Here is a 22,812-nt window from a genome sequence, read left to right as displayed (position 1 = left end):
CAGCTATGCCCACGGGGCGGTTCCCGCGGGCACGCTGGGTGTACTTCTCCAGACACTCGTTTCTAGGTTGTATCAGGAAGAGCAAGTCTTCCAGCCCCCCCTCACCATGCTCCTTGGAGTGCACCCCCCTCCAGGAACTGCCAATGCGGGGGTGTCCCACCCACACCCTGACCCTGACCCTCACCAAACTTCTGACAGGTGTTGATAAGTTAGTATTCATGGTAAAATAAACAGCACGAGCTCTTCGTTTGAGAACAGCCAATTTGCTGAATTACAGCAGGCAATGCCTTCTCCTTAAAAATGTACATTCATGTTATAATGAATATCTAGGGCTTGAAAAGTCCCTCAGTCACGTCTCACTCTGTGACCCCATGGACTGAAGCCTGCTAGGCTCCTCTGTCCAAGGGATTCTCCAGGCCAGAATATTGGAGTGGGTAGCCGTTCCCTTCTCCAGGGAATCTTCCCGACCCAGGGATCAAACCCAGGTCTCCAGCATTGCAGGTGGATTCTTTACCGGCTGAGTCACCAGGGCAGCCCCATCTAGGGCTTAAGTGGAGCCTAGTGTCACCTGAATGCTCAGGTCTGTTCCTGCCACTGCCTGGTGCCAGATAATCTCCCTGCCTTAAACGCACGGCTTTTAAAGAAAACGCTGCAAGCCTGGGAGGGGAGAGCAGAGGCCAGGGTTCAGGTGCACCCAAGAGGCCCTGGGACCCCCACCCACATCCACCTCATGTTCAGCGTCTTCACAGCTGCTCCTACACTGCCAGCCGCAGGGCAGGGGGGCCCCGGGTCCTCCTGCAACCCAAGGTGATTCCCGTCCCTCGCCCTCAAGCCCCAGCTGCCCAGCACGTCCTCGTCACCACACGTCAGGGCCACCTAGGAGGGTGGGCGCAGTGGCCGGGGGGTGGGGGGGGCACCTGGGGCCGGCTGGGTGGGCGTGGGCTACAGGGATCCACAGGCCCCACTGCCTCCTCGGGCTGCGTCCATCTGCCTGCCCGCCCTCCCGGGTCTGGAGCGAGTGACTGTCCCTCCTGATCGAGGTGGCTGTAGGGAGAGCAGGACTCGAGCCTCCCAGCAAGACAGCTGAGACAGGAAGGTTCTTGAAGCCGAGGGCAGTGGCCGGAGGGGGTCAGTGCAGACTCGGGTGCAGAGAACCCCACAGGGGCTCCTCGTGGCAGCAGGAGGGAGGGCAGGAGGTGGCCAGGGGGTCGTCCCACCCCCGCCTCCCAGCCGGCCTCTGCAGACAGCCACGCAGGGCGGGTCGGCTGCCTCTCCAGCTGCGCCCGTGGACTGGCTACCCCCACAGCCCCGGTCCGATCTCCGCCCTCCACGGACCAGCAGCTCCCACTGCGTCCCCCACAGCAGCCGGCGCCTGGACACGGGCTCTTCGCCTCCACTCACCCCGTGGCCCGCCTGTGCTATAGCACCTTGTGTGCAAAAGGGTGAAAGCTGTCACTTAATTCTCTGTGCAAAGCACTGTCAAGAGTCGTTTCGCAAGCACTGTTCAATTTAATCTCAGCAACTCTGAAGTATCCGCATTTTATAGATGAGAAAACAGGCTCAGAAAGGAGACCTTGTGTTTCTGGGTCTTCAGCCATCTGTACAGGGGCTGGGGTGGGAGCCCTGGTCTGCGTTTAAGTCTGAGAACTTAACCAGCACCCGTTTGCCTCTTGTGTGACAAAGAAGGTGAACCCACAGCCTTGGCTAGATCATGGCAGAGACTTGGGACCGGTTTCCGGTTCTGCACGACAGGGGCTTGGCAGCTGCCACTCTCTCCAAACAACAGCTAAAAATCTGAACAGACTGAAAAACACACTCTTCTTGGGTCTGTAAGAGAAGGGAGAGCACAGGGCAAACCACTGCCCCCAAGACTGGAGCAGCAGATGGGTGAACGCAGGTAGCCAGGCTTCCAGGGGCGAGACAAAGCCGCCTCGAACCATTGCTGGTGGGAAATCCTGAACTGTGATTTTCAATTGCTGGAGGCTCAGTGTGAACAAGTCTGAGAGTTGTAAGCTCCAGGGTACCTGTTGAGATTTACTGGGAGATTTGCTGCCAGGGGCCTGCCAAGGTTCTCAGTAAATATGGGAGAAAATAAGATACGCAGATGGCAAAGCAGCACATGAAAAGACGCCCCAATCATACGTCATCAGAGAGATGCAAGGGAAAACAACACGGAGACACCACGCCGGTCAGAAAGGCCCCCGTCCAGAGCACTGGCAGCACAAACGCTGGGGGCGGGGGAGCAACGGGGCTCAGCCAGTGTCGCGGGGGGGGGGGGGGGGGGTGCAAAGTGGGGCAGGCACGTTGGGAGACAGTTTGGTGCTTTTGTGAAAAACTAAGTATATTTTACCCAGTGACACAGCAACCACACTCCTTGGTTTTTACCCAAAGGAATCAAAAACTTATGTTCACACAAAAACCTGCACAGAGGTGCTTATAGCAGCTCTGTTCATAATTGCCAAACCCGGAAGCAGCCAAGAGGTCTGCAGGACCTGGCAGGTAAACCAACTCCAGAACATCCAGACAATGGATATTATTCAAGGCCAAAAAGAAACAAGCTATCAAGTCATGAAAAAATGGATAAAACTTAAAGGCATATTACTAACTGAAAGAGGTTAATCTGCAAAGAATTTCAACTATAGGACATTCTGAAAAAGGCAAAACTACAGATAAAGTGAAAGGATTAGCGGTGCCAGGGCCTGGGGAAGGGGAGGGGGTCAGGGGAGGCACAGAGGGTTTTCAGGGCAGGAAAATATTTCCGAGTGGTACCGTTATGGTGGATACAGGTCATTGTACATGTGTCCAAACCAACAGAATGAGGTGGAGCCCTAACGTGAACCATAGGCTTTGGGCGGTTGCCAATGGAGGTTCATCATTTGTAAGAAAGTCCGCTCTCAGGGAGGCCAATAACGTGCGATGCTGTGTAAGGGTGGGGCAGGGGTGCACAGGAACTCTCTGTACCTTCCTCTCAGTTTTGTTGTGAATTTAAAACTGCTCAAAAAAGTTGTCTTTAAAAAAAAAAAAAGAACCTTGTAGCTTCTATTCTAGGCATTTGAGCACAAGTCTTCTTTTCCCTCAGACTAAAGCACAAATCCAAAACAGAAATCCCCTATTTTTCCTGCCAAATTTACGTGGAAAGTGGAGGAAAATGCCCCGAGCTCCATGTTTATCCCCTGGCACATGTGGCTCTGTTTCCAGAGCCTTTCAGAGTCTGGCAGGAGGGTCCCCCGCGAAAACAGCCAGTGTTCCCTCCAACGCGGCAGCCGATGACTGCTGGGGCTTGGCCTGCAGTTCTGGGGGGTGGCAGGGGCGCCAGGCCAGAGTGGGGGCTGCAGACGAGACTCCCCGTGGGGAGGGGCTGCCCTTTCGCCCTCCTCGCAGCCCTAGGGCCCCCCTCACTTCACAGAAGAGCACGATGATCAGGGCTGGACCCCTACCAGACCCAGCTTCACCCGCAGCGAAGTATCTGCCACCAGGTCATCTCGGTTCCTGGATCAGACCTTTGCAAATAAGAAACCCAAGTGGCCAGACCCACGGTCCAGCCCAGGGCCCTGGGAGCCTCTGCCCCAGCTCGGTCCTGGGGCTCCAGGGGCAGGGCCCTATCTGGAGTCAGTGGCTGCGCCGGCAGCCGGCTGGGGTCCGTCCTCCCTTCCTCCTTTCAGCCTCCTGGGCCTGACCGCGGTCAGGAAGCACTGCAGCCCGTTGGCACGGAGTGACGATGGGATGCAGACGGCCCCTGCTGGGTGGGACTGGAGACTCCTGGACGCGGGGCCTGGCATCCAGTCAACGTGCATGGGAGGGCCCCGCGGTCCCGCCCTGCTGCAGCGGCCCCAATACAGCATTCTTACCCCTCGTGGACAGGAAACGAGCCGCCAGGGACTGTACCGAAGCCCAGGTCCCTGTGCTCAGGGGCCCCTTTGCCACTGGCTCGAGCCCTGCTGCTGTCAGCACTGAAAGAGCTGCTCGTCGCTCGCGGCTCTGGAGCTGGACATCCGCAGTCCGGGCACTGGCACACGTGGTGTCTGGTGGACACCCTGCTCCTGATTTATGGAAGCACCTCTCACTGTGTCTGCACGGAGACAAACGGGTGGGCAGCTCTGGGTGGTCACTGTTGTAGTAGAATGATCCCATCACGAGGCTCAGCTTTTATGACTCTGCCACCCCCAGAAGCCCCCATCCTGAGACACTGGGCTTGGGATTCAGCCTGCGAACTCTGGGAACGTGACATTCAGATGGCAGCATTCTGCCCCCAGCACCCCAAAGTCATGTCCTGCTCGCCTGTATTCTATCCTGCAGCCCCCGAAGTCTAAGAAACTTTGCTATCAACTCTAAGCCTGACGTCATCCAAGTCAGGGGTACAGAAGGCTCCAGGTCAAGTCATCAGAGGCAGAGTCCCTGAGCCTGTGCGCCGATGGTGACATGCTTTCTCACACCGCAGCGGGCCAGGCCCCGCGCCCCACGGAGCAGGCTGCAAGCCCACTGCACCGGCCCTGTTTGTCCGCTGGGGAGCCCTGACTGACAGCTCGGAGCAGCGAAGCCCTCCACCCGGCTCAGGCTGTTAAGCTCGACGAGCACGTCTGTGCCCACACGCAGCAGCAGCTCTGCCGCCAGCTTCCGATGCTGTTGCCAAGTGTCTTCGTGAATTTGGTGCTCGAAGTTGCACTCATGAAATCCATAACTAATTATGTGGGTCTTGATTTAATCATATGAGCTTAGAGTTAAAAATCGACTCGCAAGTCAAACACCAGCCTCCATGAAAAGGAAGTGATGGGTTGAGCACAGCCTCCAAGGACGCTCTGTTCCCCAGGCCGGCGTGCACCAGGGCCTCACTATATGCTGGCCCAGCAGTTGTCTCCAGGCAACACCCTGCAGGGAGGAATCTGAGAGCCAACTGCTGGAACAAAGACCTCTCTGGTTCCAAAGGCCTGTCCTCAGCATCTGTCTTATCGCTGCGACGTCCAGTGGGGTGGGCGCCAGAGTGCACGCCCGTTCCCGGGGTTGCCTAACCACTCTGGACACACCTCTCGCAGAACCGAGTATCCAGCAGGGACGGGGTGCTCTGGGCGCACCTGATGCCTGTGTGTTACCTGACAGCAAGGTGTTGGGGGGGGCTAGAAACGTGCTCTGTCTCCTTCACTGAGCCCCCAGCACCCTAGGAGTGAGGCCAGAGGCGCTGCAGACCCCAAGGAAGCAGGATGGGGGGCTCGCCTCCCTCTGGCTCGGGGCTCCTATGGTGATACGCAGGAGGGAGGTCAGGGATCAGCCCTGGAGCTGGAGTTGCCTGGCCTCAGGGAGGGAACCATGGCAGGAGAGGAGAGCCAGCTGAGGGGCCCCGGGACGAGGGAGGCAGTCCCCTGAAGCCTCAGGAGGAACCAGCCCTGACAAGAGGTCCGATCCCAGCAGGACCACAAGGCAGAGATGGGCTGTTTGAGGAGGACGCTGGTGGTGGTTTGTTTCGCGGCAGCGGGGACACACGCAGGTCCACATGGAGCCGGAATCAAGGCCTGACCCTGAACGAGTCCCCGAGAAGCAGGCCTCAGCGCTCGCCGAGCCAGCTTCAGACAGCAGGGAAGCAGCCAGGGTTCCACTGCATCTGGGAAGGGGCCTGGGGGTTGCGCAGGGCGGGCATCCAGGCTGAGCTCAGCCCTCAGCTGCCCCGTGGCCCCTGCCCACTCTGACCTGGACACCAAGGTGAGGACCATGGAGTTGGGGACCCCCCACTCCCTGCATCTCGACGGGCAGGGCAGGAGCAGCAAGGGCTGGGGCTGCATGACCTTTGGCCCGGGCCCTGCTTGGCCCGGCGCCCGCCTCAGCCCGGGGCCCCCCTCGGCCCGGGCCCCCCTCGGCCTGGGGCCCACTGCTCTCTCGCTGAGCATGAGGGGGTCCTGACCGCCCTTGGGCCGAGGGTCCTCGGGACTCGCGAGGCGCCGGATGCAGTGGAACCCCGGCTGCTCCCCCCTGTTGCTCTGTGCCCTGCAGGTCCCTAGAGCCCCGCTGGCCCCGCCCAGCCTGTCCACTTCTGTCCCCAAGGGTCTGCTGACTCCAAACGCCTCGGCTAGGTGGAGTCACACAGGCTCTGTCCTGACAGTTGGCTTGCTTTACTCAGCACAGCGTCCTCAAGGTTCGTCCCACAAGTATGCTTTTCCCATCATGCATCCTATAAACAACGAAAAGCAGAGACCAGCTCGCACTCAGTTACGACGTGTGAGAGGAGATTCCGGACAGAGCTACCACTGGGCACAGGGGCTTCCTGGGCATCGAAGAGACACGGGGCTGGCCACAGCCTGGACTCTGGAGGGTGGGCTGCCCAGAAGCCCCCCACAAGCACACAGGCCCTGCACAGCCTCAGGCAGCACCAGGGCCTCTGCCCACTGCTCTCAGCCACCCTGAGCAGTCTGGCTGCAGAGTCCTCCCTGGGGCGGGGAAGGGGACCCGAGGCAACATGAGAGACTCCGTGATATCAACGGTGAGACCCGCCTGGGGCCAAGGCAGAGGGAGACGGTCCCTGTGCCCAAAGGCCACACCCCGGCCACCCCAAAGCCGGGGTCTCTGTGCACTGGGGGCTTCCTTCACCCCCGTAGGGGTCCCACTCACTCAAGGGGGCGTTTTATGGGTCCGCAGCAGGAACCACGGAACCATTTTCCTCTGACTCCCTGAATAATGGAGGATAATAATCTTTCCTCTCCCTCCATGCTTTTCTGTACCAACACACAAAAATAACCACCAAACACTAACGCTGCCAGAGATGACGAGCGATGTCCCCAGACTAAAGACAAGGGAGCCACACCAGCCACCTCTGATTCCTGAGGACGCTTCCTGCTCCCCAAGATCCTTCTCCAGGAGGAAGTTGGGTGCACTGATCTGGACCATCCACTAGAGTGTTGGTGCCCTGCGGAAGCATCCTTGCTAGTGGAAGACAGGACCTCAGGCTCAAGGGACAGTCAGTGCTGAGCCCCTCAGAGGAAGCTTTCTGAGCCTTCAAAAGAAGACTTGAAATTTTAAAAAGAAATTACTTAGTTACTTGATTAAAATCAGAGATCACATACAGATATTATTTTAGCCCAAGCTAAATTCTACTGGAAAAAAAATCCAATAATCAAGAAAAGAATGAAGCATTTCACATTCTTCTCTGCCCTCCATCTCCAACGCCTTGTGCCTGGAAACTTCCCTGGTGAGTCAAGGCTGCAGCGGCGGGGGAGACAGCAGAAGCTCCCCAGAAACGTAAACACAGAATCATCACAGAAGCCAGCTGGCCCACTGCTGGGACAAGCCCCAGACTCGAGGGCAGGACTCACCAGACACGTGCTTATGTGTCCACAGCAGCGTTACAACACCAAGAGGGGGAAGCAACCCAGGTGTCACGGATGGATAATGGGTGAGTAAGGAGAGGAGACATATGAGGGAACGCTACTCAGCCCTAAGAAGGAAGGAGTCTGACACCTGCCACAAAGCTGTGAACCTGGAGGGCACAGTGCCTGCATCATTCCTCTTAAACAAAGTCCCTAAGCTTGTCAGATCCACAGAGGCAGAAGGTCCAAGGCAAGTTCTGGGGGCTGCCGAGTCAGTGTTTAATGGGAAGAGTTTCAGTCTGGGAAGACGAGAGATTTCGAGCAATGGATGGTGCACATGTGACTGTAGTTAATGCCACTGAACTGTGCATAAAAACAGCTCAGCCGGTGAATTTCATGTGTATTTTGCCTCACACACTCAGTGTTGATGAAACATAAAACTTTTTCCTTCATGTGGCATTGACAACACCTACTGTGACTCGGTACCTACTGTGTGCCGGGGTCCCGGCAGTGCACACAGGTACAAGTCCATGGATTCACCAACACATGGACACACCCAGCACGTGCTCACCGACAGTGGGGTCCTTACTTCCTAGCCTGAGGACTGATTTGGTGAGACAGTGTCGGGTGGCGGGGAAGTGATATTTCTGGAAATAAGGAAGAGGTGGGTGATGGATGTGAATGGTGGCTGACGTGGGGACCAGCGAGGAGAGGCAAGGCCAGATCAGTCTCTGGTGACATAGTCCTGAATTCTGTTCCCTGATTCTTGCATAAACGGTTTCTTCCTCGGATTGTATGGAATTATTGCTACTTAGAAAGTCCAAACACGTCTTTAGAAGCAGAATCCAAAAACTGGGTCTAGTTAAGACAACTGGAAATGACAGCCCAGGAATCAGATAACCAAACAATGAAGGAAGCGAAACCAATTTACTAAAATTTACATTTAAATTTGATCTGCAGCCAGGGTCACCAGGCTCCCAGTGGAGCCCACTCACAGCTGTTACCGGAGGACTGGGCTCTGCATTTCTGAATAATGAGCTGACCACATTGGGTGAACTTGGACACGACCCCAGACGTCGAGGGGCTCTTGGGGAGGGGCTATGGGAGCTCTGACCTGCTCCGCCTGGATGGGGGTGGGGGTGTTCAAGTCCAAGGTCTGCCCACCCCTGGAAGCTGGAGCTGGAGAGCAGGCAGGCAGCGAACCCCCCACCACTCTGTGAGGAAACGCAGGTGACACTGCGCAAGGTGACAGTCACATCGTCAGACACGCAGCGGCTCCTCTCTCCTGACCCAGCCCCGACGCCATCCCCTCCGGCCTTCCCCAAATGTGCCTGAGACCTTCCGGGGTGCGTGCAGCACATAAACACCTGTGAGCTCTGGGTGACACCCTACCCCGTGGAGGATGCTTCCACCTGTACCTCTCAGGTCAGTAGCGGGGAGGGAGGTCCACCGGCTGCTCAGACACCAGCCCCAGCACCTCCAGAGCCAGTGTGGGAGCAGGGCGCCTGGAAGAGTTCCCAGGTCCCCTTCTTCTGGTCCAGGATGACAGGACTTGAGTTTACAGCACAGCACTCTCTAGGACGGGCATTTTAGCTCCGCATTGTCCAAGCTTCTGGGCCTGGCTGGTAGACAAGATAGGTGAGAAGGCCGCTGACCAGCGGACTCACTGAGTTCTCAGAACTGGCAGGAATTTGGAGCCTCTGCAAGCAGTGGACAGCCTGGTGCCCCTGCCATGCCAGCGGCTCTCTCCCCCGAACCAGAGCTGGTACGGTGGGTCCAGGGCCCATAGTTTCAACCACCAACGGGTAAGAGGTGCCTAAGGCCACCAGGCCGTGGGTGCCTCTCCCTCCCCAGGCCCAGCTGCCTCCAGGCCGCGACTCGAGTCCAGCCCTAGGTCCCCGCTGACCCCCACCACCCCGGCTGGTTCCGTCTCCGCCGCCCCCAGCCCTGCCCAGCCCGGTAGCCTGTCCCAGCCCCAGTCCAGCCCTGGTGCCCTTGCCAGCTGCCCCGGCCCACGCTTACCCGCTCCTCTTCGGCGCGAATGTCCGGCATGGTGCTGAGGCACAGGCCGACCGCCGTGACGGCCACGAAGGCCACAGACACGCAGGCGAAGAGCTTGCCGGCCGGGCCCGAGCGCGGGTCGTCCACCACGTCGCGCAGGCGCCGCCGGCCGCGCGCCAGCCGTCCGCCAGGTCCCGGGGCGCAGGCTGGGCTCCCCGGCGCCCCGCGCTCCGCCAGCCCCGCGCGCGCCTCGGCCGCCTCCTCCTCGCGGCGGCGCAGGCGGCGCAGGCAGCAGCGCTCCAGGCGCGCCTCGTCGATGCCCCAGTAGGCCAGCTCGTCGCGGAAGGCCAGGGCGCACGGGCCGCGCAGCAGTCGCAGCTTTCCAGCGCGCAGCAGCGCCACTATGGCGCGGAAGGCGCACGGGCTGCGGTCGAAGAAGAACTCGTCGCGGCTCACGTCGTAGTCGTCGCACACGCGCAATAGCTCGTCGTGGCCGCGGCAGGCTCGCAGGCGCTCGAGGCGCGCGAGGGGACAGCGGGCCAGCGCGGCCCAGGCCAGGCGCACGCGGCAGCCGCCCACGTTGATGATGACGTGCCGGGCGCGGGCCCCGCCGCCGCCGCCCCATCGCTCCGCGGGCCCGGGCAGCAGGGCCATGGCCCTAAGCGCCGCGCCGGGGTTAGGAGGCTGGGCCTGCAAAGGAACGGAGCGCGTGTTAGGCCGCGGGCCGGATGGAGCTGGGGCCACCCTGCCTGCTCGGGACCCAGAGGCCTGGGACCAAACGGAACCCAGGGTTCCACCGGCCCCGCCGCTCAGTGCTTCTCCCATCCCTGAGCCCCCCCTTACATCTGCGTATCAGTTTGGAAACAGGGTCCCTGACTCAGGAGACACCACATCACAGAAGTTGCATGGACTCCTGTGGGTTCTTTTCCACACTACTGACGGGAGGGTTCCGGTCCTCCCCGAATCCTGCCAGGATGGTCCCCCCAGTGCTTGTTAACACGATGGGGCCGCGCTCGGGCACCAGGTGCTTCCCTGAACTGTGGCCACAGGGACGGAGCACAGAAAGCAAGCAAGTACCAGCCCAGAGCCTCTTTACTGGGCAGTCTGAGGGAGGACATGGGCCAGACAGCCCTCTGGAGGGGAGAGAGACCGTTCTCAGAGTGTGGACTGAGGGCCGACAGCACCGAAATTATCAGGAGAACCTGCGAAATATATATATTCCTGGCTCTCCACTCAAAATTCAGAGTGACTGGAAAACTGCATACTAAGGACCTCCAAATATCCTCCCATTAAAGCAAGGATGGAAAAAAGAAAAAAAAAATCAGAATTTATTTTTTTGGAACTCCAGACACTAACCAAAGGGTAGCAGCAGCCAGGGGACACTTGAGAAAGAACCCCTGAATCTCAGCAACAACATTAACTCAGCATTTTAACCTGCCCCCAGCTTCACAATAGCCTTGAAGGTGACACCCTGCATTCTTGGCACTACGCCCGGCACTGGGAGGGGGGAGTGCACCCCATTCAGGGGGAACCGCACCTGTTGGCACCTTTCTGGTCGCTCCCCTGAAAGACCCGTCAGAGGGCCTGCCTGTGCCTCCCCTGACTCGGGGCCCTCCCAGGGCGGAGATGGCCGCCTGAGCAGTTTGTGGGAACCACTTACATGAAAATGTTTGCCAAGACAAGGGATGAGCTTTGTGTCGAGGCAAACAACAGGCTAACCAGAAGGCTAGGGAGAAGAGGCTGGGGAATGAGACGCTTTGGAAGAGCTCTGACGAATTCCTGGAAACCTAGAATGTGGCTCACATGCCTGGGGCCATGGGCATGCTCTGGAAAGACCTGAGAAGCCTCCACCCTCCCCTGCACCCCCATGCAGGCTCTGCACCAGGGAGAGGTGAAGGGGGTGGGGGACGTGTGGTGAGGGACAGCCTGCTGGTGTTGAAGTGCCCAGACACACACAACTCATCTGCAGAAACTGGTTTTTGTTTCTGTTCAAGGCATTTCAGATGCTCTGTCCAATCACTTTCTGACCATTAAGCTAATGCAACAGAGACAAAAGACAAAAAATACAAGACAAAGACAAAAAATACAGACTTTGCATAATTTATCAGGAAACAACAGCCCTGAAATGCTTCCCCATCCGCCATGTGGGGTATAGGAGGCATTTAAGCACTGTAGATTAAAAAAAAAAAAAAGATTTAATAGAAAAAATGGGCAAAATATCACTGAGTTTATAGTAAAGGGGAAAAAATAGCCTTTAAATATATGAAAAGATGCTCCAGTTCATTCCTTACAGCAAAAGTAAACACCTCAAGTTGCCACAGGTATTGCATTATAGGGTGGGAGAGGCTGAGGACACAGTTTATTGCATTTGCTTCTGACAGGTAGTAACTGGTAAGCCATCATGACAGGAGGTGGAAGGTTTGAACTCACCCTGAGCGAAGCAGGGATGTTTGTCCTTACACACTAGGGAAAGGGTCCCTATATCCTAGTGAAAGAAATCTGCCCTGGGGAGAGGATTATAAGATTTCTCTGCCTGCCTCTTTGAGAATACATGTCTAAAAATCCTACCTGCACAGTAAGTATGAGGTTGAAACTTCTGTCTCAATGACAGAAACCTAAGAAATTATCACCCATGAGAGAAGGTCTCACGTTGACCACATCCAGAGACTCTGGTTAGACCACACACAGAATCACCTGGGGCAACTCTGCCCCCAGGGGCATCAGGGAGGCCTGGGATGATTTTGGTTGTCATGACCAGATAAGACAATTTCCCACTGGTGTCTGGTGGGAAGAAGTCAGGGGTGCCATGAAATCATACAGTGCAAGGCATGATACCCTAGAACAAGGGCAGACCCAGCCCAATGCCAACAGCACCGCGGGTCTGGAGGGACGAGCTTGCCACTGAAGCCTCATAGGTTCCCACTGGTGAAGCCCTGACAGATGAATTTACAAACTGAAATTATAAAATACACAGGGAAGAATCCCACCTGAGCAAACACAGGCAGACACAGGAGTAATAGTGTTGGGCTCTGGTGGTAGGATTATCAAAAATAATTCAAGACATCAAAGAAGGAATTAAAAACCCCAGAGGAAGAAAGATATTATCAAAAAGACTAGGAGAATCTGAAAATGAAACCCAGTTTCCAGAAATGAATAAATGAGACTGAAAATAGAGATGGTCAGTTTGGGGTCAAGCTGGGTCAAGTTGAGGTCAAGCTGAGTCAGGTTAGGCCAGGTTGGGGTCACGTTGGGTCAGGTTGAGGGCATGTTGGGTCTGGTTGAGGTCAGGTTGAGGTCATGTTGGGTCAGGTTGAGGTCAGGTTGAGGTCATGCTGGGTCTGGTTGAGGTCAGATTTGGTCTGGTTGAGGTCAGGTTGAGGTTATGCTGGGTCTGGTTGAGGTCAGATTTGGTCTGGTTGAGGTCAGGTTGAGGTCATGCTGGGTCTGCTTGAGGTCAGGTTGGGTCAGGTTGAGTTCGGCTGGGTCAGGTTCTCTCGCAGGAACCCTCCAAAAGGAGTCAACAGAAGACAGACAACACAGATAAGAGCACATACGAAGATAAAGTGAAGTTATAAATACTGTTCAGTAGGAATCCCAAGGGAAGGACACTGAAGATAGGAGACATCCGGCTACAGCTTGGAGTGACCACAGGATGGGGAACACCCCCACCTGGCACTTTTCGGGGAGACCTGGGGACCTCAGTCCCAGAGGACCTGACTTTGCGGTACTTTGGGGGAGATGTCACCCCATTCCTGGATCCTGGGAGCTGCAGGCAGGGCAGTACCCATTAGGGATGTTGCCTCTGGGGGTCTGCAAGGGGGACGTCAGAGGGGTGTGTGTGAGTGAAAATGAAAAAGGGGAAAAACACACAAGATTAGACAGGTGTCTCAAATATCAGAAGACCAACCCACAGTTGGAGAAATGTTTATTCTGTAGCTGAATTTACCAATGAACTGGAACAGACTAAACCTGTTTAGTAGAGGTAAACCTTTGGATCTCACAAGAGAACTGAAGTATTCTTCTCTAGGAAAAAATGTCTTTCCTTGTGCAAAACAGATACCTTCGTATTTGGAGGAGGTGACCTTTAAAATGAGCAAATTTGGAAAACTCAGCAGTGCCACAGGACTGGAAAAGGTCCATTTTCATTCCAATCCCCAAGAAAGGCAATTCCAAAGAATGCTCAAACTACCACACAATTGCACTCATCTCACACTCTAGCAAAGTAAGGCTCAAGATTCTCCAAGCCAGGCTTCAACAATACATGAACTGTGAACTTCCAGATGTTCAAGCTGGTTTTAGAAAAGGCAGAGGAACCAGAGATCGAATTGCCAACATCCGCTGGATCATCAAAAAAGCAAGAGAGTTCCAGAAAAACATCCATTTCTGCTTTATTGACTATGCCAATGCCTTTGCCTGTGTGGATCACAACAAATTGTGGAAAATTCTGAAAGAGATGAGAATACCAGACCACCTGACATGCCTCTTGAGAAACCTGTATGCAGGTCAGGAAGCAACAGTTAGAACTGGACATGGAACAACAGACTGGTTCCAAATAGGAAAAGGAGTACGTCAGGGCTGTTTATTGTCACCATGCTTATTTAACTTATATGCAGGGTACATCATGAGAAATGCTGGGCTGGAGGAAGCACAAGCTGGAATCAAAATTGCCGGGAGAAATATCAATAACCTCAGATATGCAGATGACACCACCCTTATGGCAGAAAGTGAAGAACTAAAGAGCCTCTTGATGAAAGTGAAAGAGGAGAGTGAAAAAGTTAGCTTAAAGCTCAACATTCAGAAAACTAAGATCATGGCATCCGGTCCCATCACTTCATGGCAAATAGATGGAGAAACAGTAGAAACAGTGTCAGACTTTATTTTCTTGGGCTCCAAAATCACTGCAGATGGTGACTGCAGCCATGAAATTAAGACACTTACTCCTTGGAAGAAAAGTTATGACCAATCTAGACAGCATGTTAAAAAGCAGAGACATTACTTTGTCAATAAAGGTCTGTCTAGTCAAGGCTATGGTTTTTCCAGTGGTCATGTATAGATGTGAGAGTTGGACTATACAGAAAGCTGAGGGGTGAAGAATGGCTGCTTCTGAACTGTGGTGTTGGAGAAGACTCTTGAGAGTCCCTTGGACTGCAAGGAGATCCAACCAGTGCATCCTAAAGGAAATCAGTCCAGAATGTTCATTGGAAGGACTGATGCTGAAGCTGGAACTCCAATACTTTGGCCACCTGAAGAACTGACTCTTGAAAAGACCCTGATGCTGGGAAAGATTGAAGGCAGGAGGAGAAGGGGACAACAAAGGATGAGATGGCTGGGTGGCATCACCAACTCGATGAAGGTGAGTTTGGGTAAACTCCGGGAGTTGGTGATGGACAGGGAGGCCTGGTGTGCTGCAGTCCATGGGGTCTCAAAGAATCGGACACAACTAAGTGACTGAACTGAACTGAACTGTACCTGGGCGGGGAGCCATGCTGCTGGGCCCCTGGGGCCCCACGTCCTCCTGCGGGTGCATGTACCGATGGACTCTCAGGCTTTAGCACCTGCATCTTTTGTGGGGACATTCTCGGGCTCCGGGGTCCACCTGCCTGCCCAGCACAGGCCAAGCAGGAGTGAATGGTGAGGGAGGCTCCTGCCCCAGGGGGAGTGGGGCAGGGTCTGGGGGAGCTCCCAGTGGGGACAGCGCAGCCCAGAGATGGGCCACTGCAGAACGCCTCCAGCCTGCCCACCAGTGGGGCTTGGAGAGGGCTTTGTCTCCTCGCTTGAGAGCCAAGCTCGGTCCCGGAAGCACAGCAGGCGGTGCTTGAGAGACAGGCACAGAGCCCCTTCCCACACTGCTTCTGCCGTCAGCCCCTGGATCTGCGGGGAGGGGGCCGTGCTCGCTCCCTCCACTGAAGCCACTCTGGTCCTCGCCTGGCCTGGTGCCCCTCCAGATGCTCACTTTCGTTACAGCCGAAGTGCTTCACCTCTGAGTTGACACGGGTTCACGAGAACGAACACATGAGACCAGCCACGTGACAATCAGAAAACGTGATCTAAATGAGAAAAGCTTTTCTCCAATCAACCAACTAGTACATGACTGTGGCTGAGCTAGTTTAAAATAAAAATGTGTCCAATCTCCTGGCAATAAGGAGAACACAGGTTAATATTTGGTGAGACACTGCATTGTTTTTCAATTCTTATTGTCCTACCAAGACAAACATCACATGAATTAAGATAAAAATCATCCACGTGTTAAGTACAAAGACCCAAAGGTAAAGAACTAATTTCAAGTAAAACATGATTGTTAGGAAATTTCAGTCTTAAAGTACTATTAGGAGCATTCCTATAATTTCTGTCCAATTGTTAACCTCCAATGTGTTCAACCATTTTTTTTTCCTGGAATGCATTTCTTTTCTATATGTCAAAATTACACAAATTGCAAATTACACTTCTAAAGTGTATATATGAACAGAACCAAAAACATGCTAATTAGATCTATTTTCAGTCATGCTGTTGACAGCAAGATTGATGATTATTTTTCAGTTATGATTTATGATAACTTCATATAGTCTCCAAATCTGTAAGGCACATAGAAATTTGATAGCTAATAACTCTTATCCACAAAGCATGCTGGATATCATCATGCTTTATTAATAAAGCATGATGAATATAGCAGAACTGCATATAATTGCCCCAAAGGTTTTTTAAAATTAAACTTTCAATTTTGAGATTGTAGAGATCCTTTTACCTAACTCGTGCAGTGGAAGCATCTCGCAAACCTCCAGGGTGACGCCTCAGACACAGTTCAGACAAGGAGTGTCCATCACACCGCGCCCCCAGCATCTCCATCCCTCCCAGCCCCACCCCGGCCTAACCTGACCCCAGCGGTCTGTGCTCTGTCCCTGTGCTCCTGTCATCCCAAGCAGGATGTATAAGAGAACCCACGCTGTCAGGTAACCTGTGAGGACTGGGTCTTTTCGCTCAGCATAACTCTGAAGATTCACCAGGTCATAGCTGGTGCAGTGCTCACAGTTGTATAACCCTCTCAAGGTGAAGGACAGCTGGCTCATTTCCAGGATTTGGCTGTTAAGAGCAAAGCTGCTACAAACATTTCCATAAACGTCCCCCCATCATGTGGTTAAATACCCAGCGGAGCAAAAGTTTTTACTTTTTGATAAAGTCTAATTTACATTTTTTTCCTGACTGTGCTTTTGGTATTAAGAATAATGTGCTTGATCCAACATCCCAAAGATATTCCAGTGTTGTTTTCCCAAAATTAATGTTTACATTTTATACTTAAGTCTGTGATGCACTTTGACATAATTTTTGTACAAGGTGTGACCCTCACAGGAAATGCCTGTCAACCCCATCCTTGGAGGTGGGCATCCCCAAAGATTTTGAAAGCAAGCCATAAAATGTTTGTTAATCTTGTGATTTATAATAGAGTCATTTTAGAGAAATTCCACCTGCTCTGGAAACAAGCTACAACAAAATAAAACCAATGTACTTTTTTCCTCTAGAAATTTTACCCCATTTACATATTGAGTATCTAATGCGTCTTCATGTTCTCGATACTCAGTATCTTCCACCTTTTTTGTAAACTGTGTATAAGTGTAAACATGTAAACAGTCAGATGTTTTGGGTGTCCACTGACTCTGATTTCTAAACAAATGCTGTTTCTAAAATTATTCTTAGAATAGCAGCTACTGAAAGTGCTTCTTAAAAAAAAAAAGTGCTTCTAGTCTCTCCAGGATGACTCAGAATTTTCATACATTCCACTCATTGTAGGCACATCCGGCTGGGAGTCCAGCAGCCTGAGGATGTACTGTACTCACAGCTGAGAGGGGGCTGCACACCTGGTGTGGGTACCTGGAGCCCTCTGTTCAACCTCTGCCCGTCGGGAGTTTGAAATCAACAGCCTAGACGGCAGTGAATCTACCCCTAAGCGTCTGTGAAGCTCTGATAGTGCTACTGAATAAAGAGAAAAGAAATGCCTGATCTGCTCAGAATGTGGATCTGAGCACACCAGTGCAGCTCGTAGGTTCCTGTGGCCAGACACGCTCTCTTGCTACGTGATCACACCTCAGCCCCCAGGACCGCTTCTCCCCAGAGCAGCTCACTTCTGACGGGAAGCAGGACAGGCCCCAGGTGAGCAGACGATAGGAAGCAGACTCCCGCGTGAGAGCACATGCATCAGTGGTCATCACAGACGGGCTTCTCCGGGCGGACTTGGAAAGTCTGAGTACATAGTGACTGGACAGGAAACCTAAGTCAAGCCCCACGTCTATGGTGCATACACTCTACACAGCGACAGAGGAGGGAGGAGAGAAAGAGGGCGCGCCACCATGGGGAACAAGACATCCACACGGTCTGGAGAGAGGGTGCGGACCCTGTCCACCCCTTGACCCTGTGGTCACATCTGGCACCCGGGCAGCAATGGAGGGCAGTGGTCAGTCTCAGCAGCATCTGGCTCTGCCCTGGGCAAGACGAGCTCCAGTCAGATGCCCAGACCCAGGTCCCTGTGTCCAGAGAAGACGGGAGGCCTGGGGTCTTCAGAGTCAAGGACAAGGAAAGGAACAGGTGGGAGGGATGTCAGAGGATGTGGAGTGAGAGGCCGCGAGATATAACCACACAAAATGCATAGACCTTGGTTAGAGTCTACCAGAAAGCCTATAAAACACAGCTTGGGGACAACTGGGAAAATCTGAAATACTCATTATTGTTAATTTTCTTAGGTGTTATAATGGAATTGGTTATGAAGAGAATGGCCTTATTTTTAGGAGATGCACGCTCAACTACTCAGGGATAACTGTCTTGGCTTCTGTAAACTACTTCCACATGGTTCATTCATCTCATATATATATGAACACACACACACATATACACATACATCTCATATATATTATATATATACTTCTACACAGATGGCTAGGTTTTCACTGTACTACTCTTTCGACTTTAATGTATGTTTGAAATTTTTTACTTGAAAAGAGCGAGAAAGAAACAGCACCCCCACAACCCAACCCAGCAAAACACAATTCTGGTGATGTTCCTTTCCTCCTTATGAAGTAAGATGCAAAATAATGTACAATGTCCATTTTTATTTATGGAGCTATTAATAATGATTATGTTGTGTGACAGCTAATTTTATGTGTCAGCTTGAGTGGGTCATGGGGTGCACCAGATATCTGTCAAATATTTTTCTGGGTGTTTCCAGTAAGGTGTTTTTTAATGAGATTAACATTTAATCTGTAGAGTGAAGCCAACTGCCCTCCCAGACGTGGGTGTCGTATACAAAGGTTTTTTTTAAGATAAAAGCCCCAGACGTGGGTGTCGTACACAAAGGTGGTCAAGATAAAAACCCACTAGGCAGCCAAGCCCGGCTGCCCCCTTAGCTTCCTCGGCCACACAAGGCACCCCCCACTGCCCACGCTAGCTCCTTGGTCCTGCTCCTGGCGTTTCTGTGCAGGATGCTCACATCCTGACTGGGCTGAGGGTTATCCCAGCTTCCCTTCCTGGCCTCTAGGACAGAACCTGGCCCAGCCTCAGGCACTGGAGCCCAGGCCAAGGACTCCGATCTGCCTTTGTGCTTTTCCTGGTCACAAGGTCACTCAGAACCAGCACACTGGTCATGACCGCCTGGGCCACACGACTTGACACACGTCGTTCGTTCGTGTACACAGCATGCTTTGACCCCCTTGGCAATGGTCTGTCTGTAGGGAATTCTCTGAAAGTTTGTTTCTTTTAAACAACCAGTCCCAGATTTGGGTTTTTGTTCTATAAACTTCTAGTTACTAATTTCTCACTTTGCAAACATCACTCACACCGTGGGCGTCGAAAGAAAAACAACTAGAGTAACAACGGAAATTCCTAGCGACCGTAACATCACATCTAGCTGCACAGGAGAGACTTAGGCCCAGCAGCGAGGGAGCCTCCGTTCACTGCAAGGCTGAGAAACACAGAACAGCCCATCCCGGCCACTGTAAGGGGAGGGAGCCCTCTGCCTTGCCGCCAACAGCAGGTGCTGGCTGGTGGCAGGTGGGCAGGTGCGGGGGATGTCCCAGATCTGGGCAGGTCGGTATGTGTGCTGCTGAGGGTATGAGGCCAAGACTCTGTTTCTTTGAAAACAATGCATGATGTGTGCCAGTGCTGTGCAGGCTGGGTTCTTGCCTGTAGGTGGGAAAGCCTCAGATGGAGCCGAAGCCGGGATCCTCAGTGCTGCTGCCCCAGCCAGCTCCTTGAAAGCTGCTGAAACCTCTCCAGATCTCAGGGTCCAGCTGGTGAATCAAGGGAGTGGATGAGATGATCCCAAGGCCTCCTCCAGACTCAAGGTTCATAAATAGCAGGTAAGAGTGGAGAAGATGGAAGGCCTGGTCTCTTGGAAAAAAGCCAGAGAGAGCGGGAGGATCGAGGAGGGAAAAAGCAGCAAGAGCTGAAGAGAAAATAGACCTGGGCAGGGGGGCACGTGGGGGCAGGGGGGACACCCGGGGTGGGGGGAGACACGTGGGGGTGTGGGGGGACCCATGGAGCAGGTGGGGTCACCCAGGAACAGGTGGGGTCACCCGGGGGCAAAGGGGACACTCGGGGGCAGGGGGGGGCGCCCAGGGGTGGGGGGTCACCCATAGATGGGGGTCACCCAGGGGCGTGGGGGGACACACGGGGGCAGGGGTGACACCCGGGAGTGCAGGGGGCTACCCGCGCCAGGTGGGGGGGTCGCCCGGGGGTGGGGGGGACACCTGGCCGCAGAGGGGGAACACCTGGGGTCAGGTGGGGTCAGCTGGAGGCAGACAGGAAACCCAGGGTCAGGTGGACATGATTTCACCCCGGAGGTTAGTACTCTTGGTCACCAGCTGACCCTTCAGTCTGAGTCCTGGGACACAGCCTTTAAGAATAAGGCCTCCCCGATGTTTCCTCAATGACCCTCGTGCTTCTGGGGTGAGCCATCCCGAGGAGGATGAGGCTGGCTGGACCCTGGCGCCCAGGGGACAGGACGGGAGGGCAGCGCCACAGGCTCTGCAGGGCAGACCTTACCATCTTGCCAGCAGTCCCCTCCCACCCCAGAGCTCCTCGCGGCCGTCTCTCTCTCTCCCCACACTCCGTCTGTTGCAGTCTCTCCTGCCCTCCTCCCCAGAAGGGCCTCACACTCTAGGAGGGCTGGCTAGTCCGTCCTGCCAGCTCTTTGCCCAAAGCTCTCTCCGCCTCTCGTTGGGCATGAACCTCCGAGGAAATCGCTGCTTTCTCAGCCCCCTCATGTTGAGATTCCCTGAGCCATGGCTTAATACCACAACTCCGTTTTCCCCATGGGGGGTGGAGCTGCACACAGGACCCCTCAGCCCTGCTGCTTTCCCTGCGTCAGGCTCATCCCTGGGGGGGTCCCTCGCCTCTGCTTGGGCTCCGCTGGCCCCTGAGATGACAAGTCCCCCTCCTGCAGGCACTGCATCTAGACCCTGGTCGGCCACGGGCTTCTTGGAGAGTCCAGGACACGTGGCTCATCCCCTCACAGACACACACATGGTGGATCTGGGGTCCTGAGGACTCTCTGACATGGGCTGTGGTCACAGGACTCCTGGGAAGAATCTGTATTTCAGGGCACATTTATGTTTATTCCAAGCACCCACTTGGTTACATCATGATGGTCATTGTATTTTCCTCAAACACTGTTCTCACTCCAGTCTAAACGGTGTTGGACACTCTAAGGGCAGGGCTTTGAGTGGAAACGAAGTAGCTTCTCAGAACCTGCTCCTTGCCTCAGCTCCTCTGTCTCCATCAGTGAACTAGACAGACAGCTGTGGTGTTGCATGATAAATGTACAACTGTCACCTTTCAGCTCAAATGCGAGGCCCTGAACCACATCTCCCCTGCTTCAGGGGAGAGTTCTTTCTTGCTGGAGGCCAATCTGTGTCCCATGTCCTCACCCCACCTCCCAGAGTATTCCCTCTTCCAGCCCCCAGCCCAAGCTGCGGGGGTTCGTAATCAGCAAATGAGCAACTCAGGCAGATGTACCCTCCAGCCCCAGGCGGCCCCCAGCACAACCTGCTCCTCGCCCTCCCTCCTGGACGAGGGTCTCCACGGTGCCTGTGCCCCCCTCACCGGGCACCCTCCTGGACGAGGGTCTCCACAGTGCTCCACCCCCTCACCCCCGCCACTTCACGGGGCTCTCAGGGGACCAATAGCACGTCCCTCTACAGCCCTCCCCTCTCTGGCCCACCTGGGGCTCCTCTGCCCCCCCCCCCACCTGTTCCCCTAAAGGCCTGATCCCCTCCTGGACGTCTCTGAGCTGCCCCAGAGCCCGGGAGTTGCTGGGGCTTAGGCCACTGCCCACCCAGCTCGGGGCCCTGCTGACCCCATGTGAGCCCCGCGACCCTTCCAAGGACAATCGTCTCCAAGGCTGCTTGGGCCCCCTCACCCTCTGCCGGGTTCAAGTTTGGGTCCATAGACTTGGAGCATGAACCTCCTCTTGGATTTGAGGACGTCTCCCGGTGCCTGAGCGCCTATGGGTTGGAGAAAGCAGTTATGTCCCAGGACGATCGTAACTGCTAAGTCTGTTTCAATGTACAGGTTGAGGACTATAATTAACACATCTGTATGCAAACGTCTGCTGCATCAGTTTTCTCTGAAATCTGTTCACACAGTGCTTCTGCTCCTGCGGCCAGAGAAGCAAGGCTGCCACAAAGCCCAGGCTCTGCGAGATGCTTCAGAGCTGCCAGGGCATGGGGGGGCAGCCGCCCCGGCACTGGGGGCGGCTCACGGCTGACAGTTGGAGGAGGCGTCACCGGGGGGGGCTTCCACTGGAGTGTGTCCCTCTGCAGCATCTTGCAAATCCCCCCAGAGCGTCTCTTGGGGACGGGGACAGACCCTTAATGTGTCAGGGCCCCCCGTCAGCTTGTCTCCCCAGTCAGTTCCTAAGCCCACATAATAGAAGCTCTTTGATGCTTAAGACAGATCGAGAAATTACAGAGCCGTCCAGAGCTCGTCCCCCGCCCCTCTGGAGGGGACCCCATGGGGCTTCCTGAGCTAAGGGGCCGAGGTCCTGGTCCAGCCTGGCCCTGCACGCTGACTGTGGAGCAGACGTTTATACAGGACGGAACGACAGAAACTGCAGCAAACGGAAAGGGGCAGGTTTGAGGTTCTCAGAGTCACGGCCACTACATCTCCCGCCCTCTGCTGTCTCTGGTGGGCTGGGGGGGTATTGTGTGGACCCGCGTCTCCCCTCCTGAGATGAGAGGCTGCAGCCTGAGGGCACAGGGCTGGCTGGGACCCGCCTGCAGACCCTCTGTGCTCCGGGGCCTGCAGTGTGGGTCTCCGGGCTAGCCGCCAGAAGGAGGCCTGAGGCGCTCCCCCCACCCCGCCCCACCTCCCCGTGAAGACCAGGAGAGCCCCGTGACCCGGGAAGAGCAGCGGCCTTCTCACGGCCCTGGACTCCCTTAGCTCCCTGAGCAGGAAGCGGACAGTTTCCAGATCATTGAATTTTTACTTTACAGTCAGGACGATTCTTAATTGGTAATTTCTTTCTTAAATCAATTTTATT

General features: G+C 54.6%; 1 protein-coding gene across 1 annotated transcript in view; it reads right to left on the bottom strand.

Annotated features, from left to right (window-relative positions):
* KCNG2 (potassium voltage-gated channel modifier subfamily G member 2) overlaps nt 1-22,812 on the bottom strand; it is a 52,017-nt gene that overhangs the window by 11,261 nt on the left and 17,944 nt on the right. The window contains exon 2 of the mRNA XM_070453010.1: nt 9,312-9,980. Coding sequence (XP_070309111.1) covers nt 9,312-9,944 — 633 coding nt within the window. The 5' untranslated portion in view covers nt 9,945-9,980. The remainder of the gene's footprint in view (nt 1-9,311; nt 9,981-22,812) is intronic.

Source organism: Odocoileus virginianus, chromosome 22 (assembly GCF_023699985.2).
Source record: "Odocoileus virginianus isolate 20LAN1187 ecotype Illinois chromosome 22, Ovbor_1.2, whole genome shotgun sequence".
NCBI lineage: Eukaryota > Metazoa > Chordata > Mammalia > Artiodactyla > Cervidae > Odocoileus > Odocoileus virginianus.
This window is presented reverse-complemented; position numbering and strand designations above follow the sequence as displayed.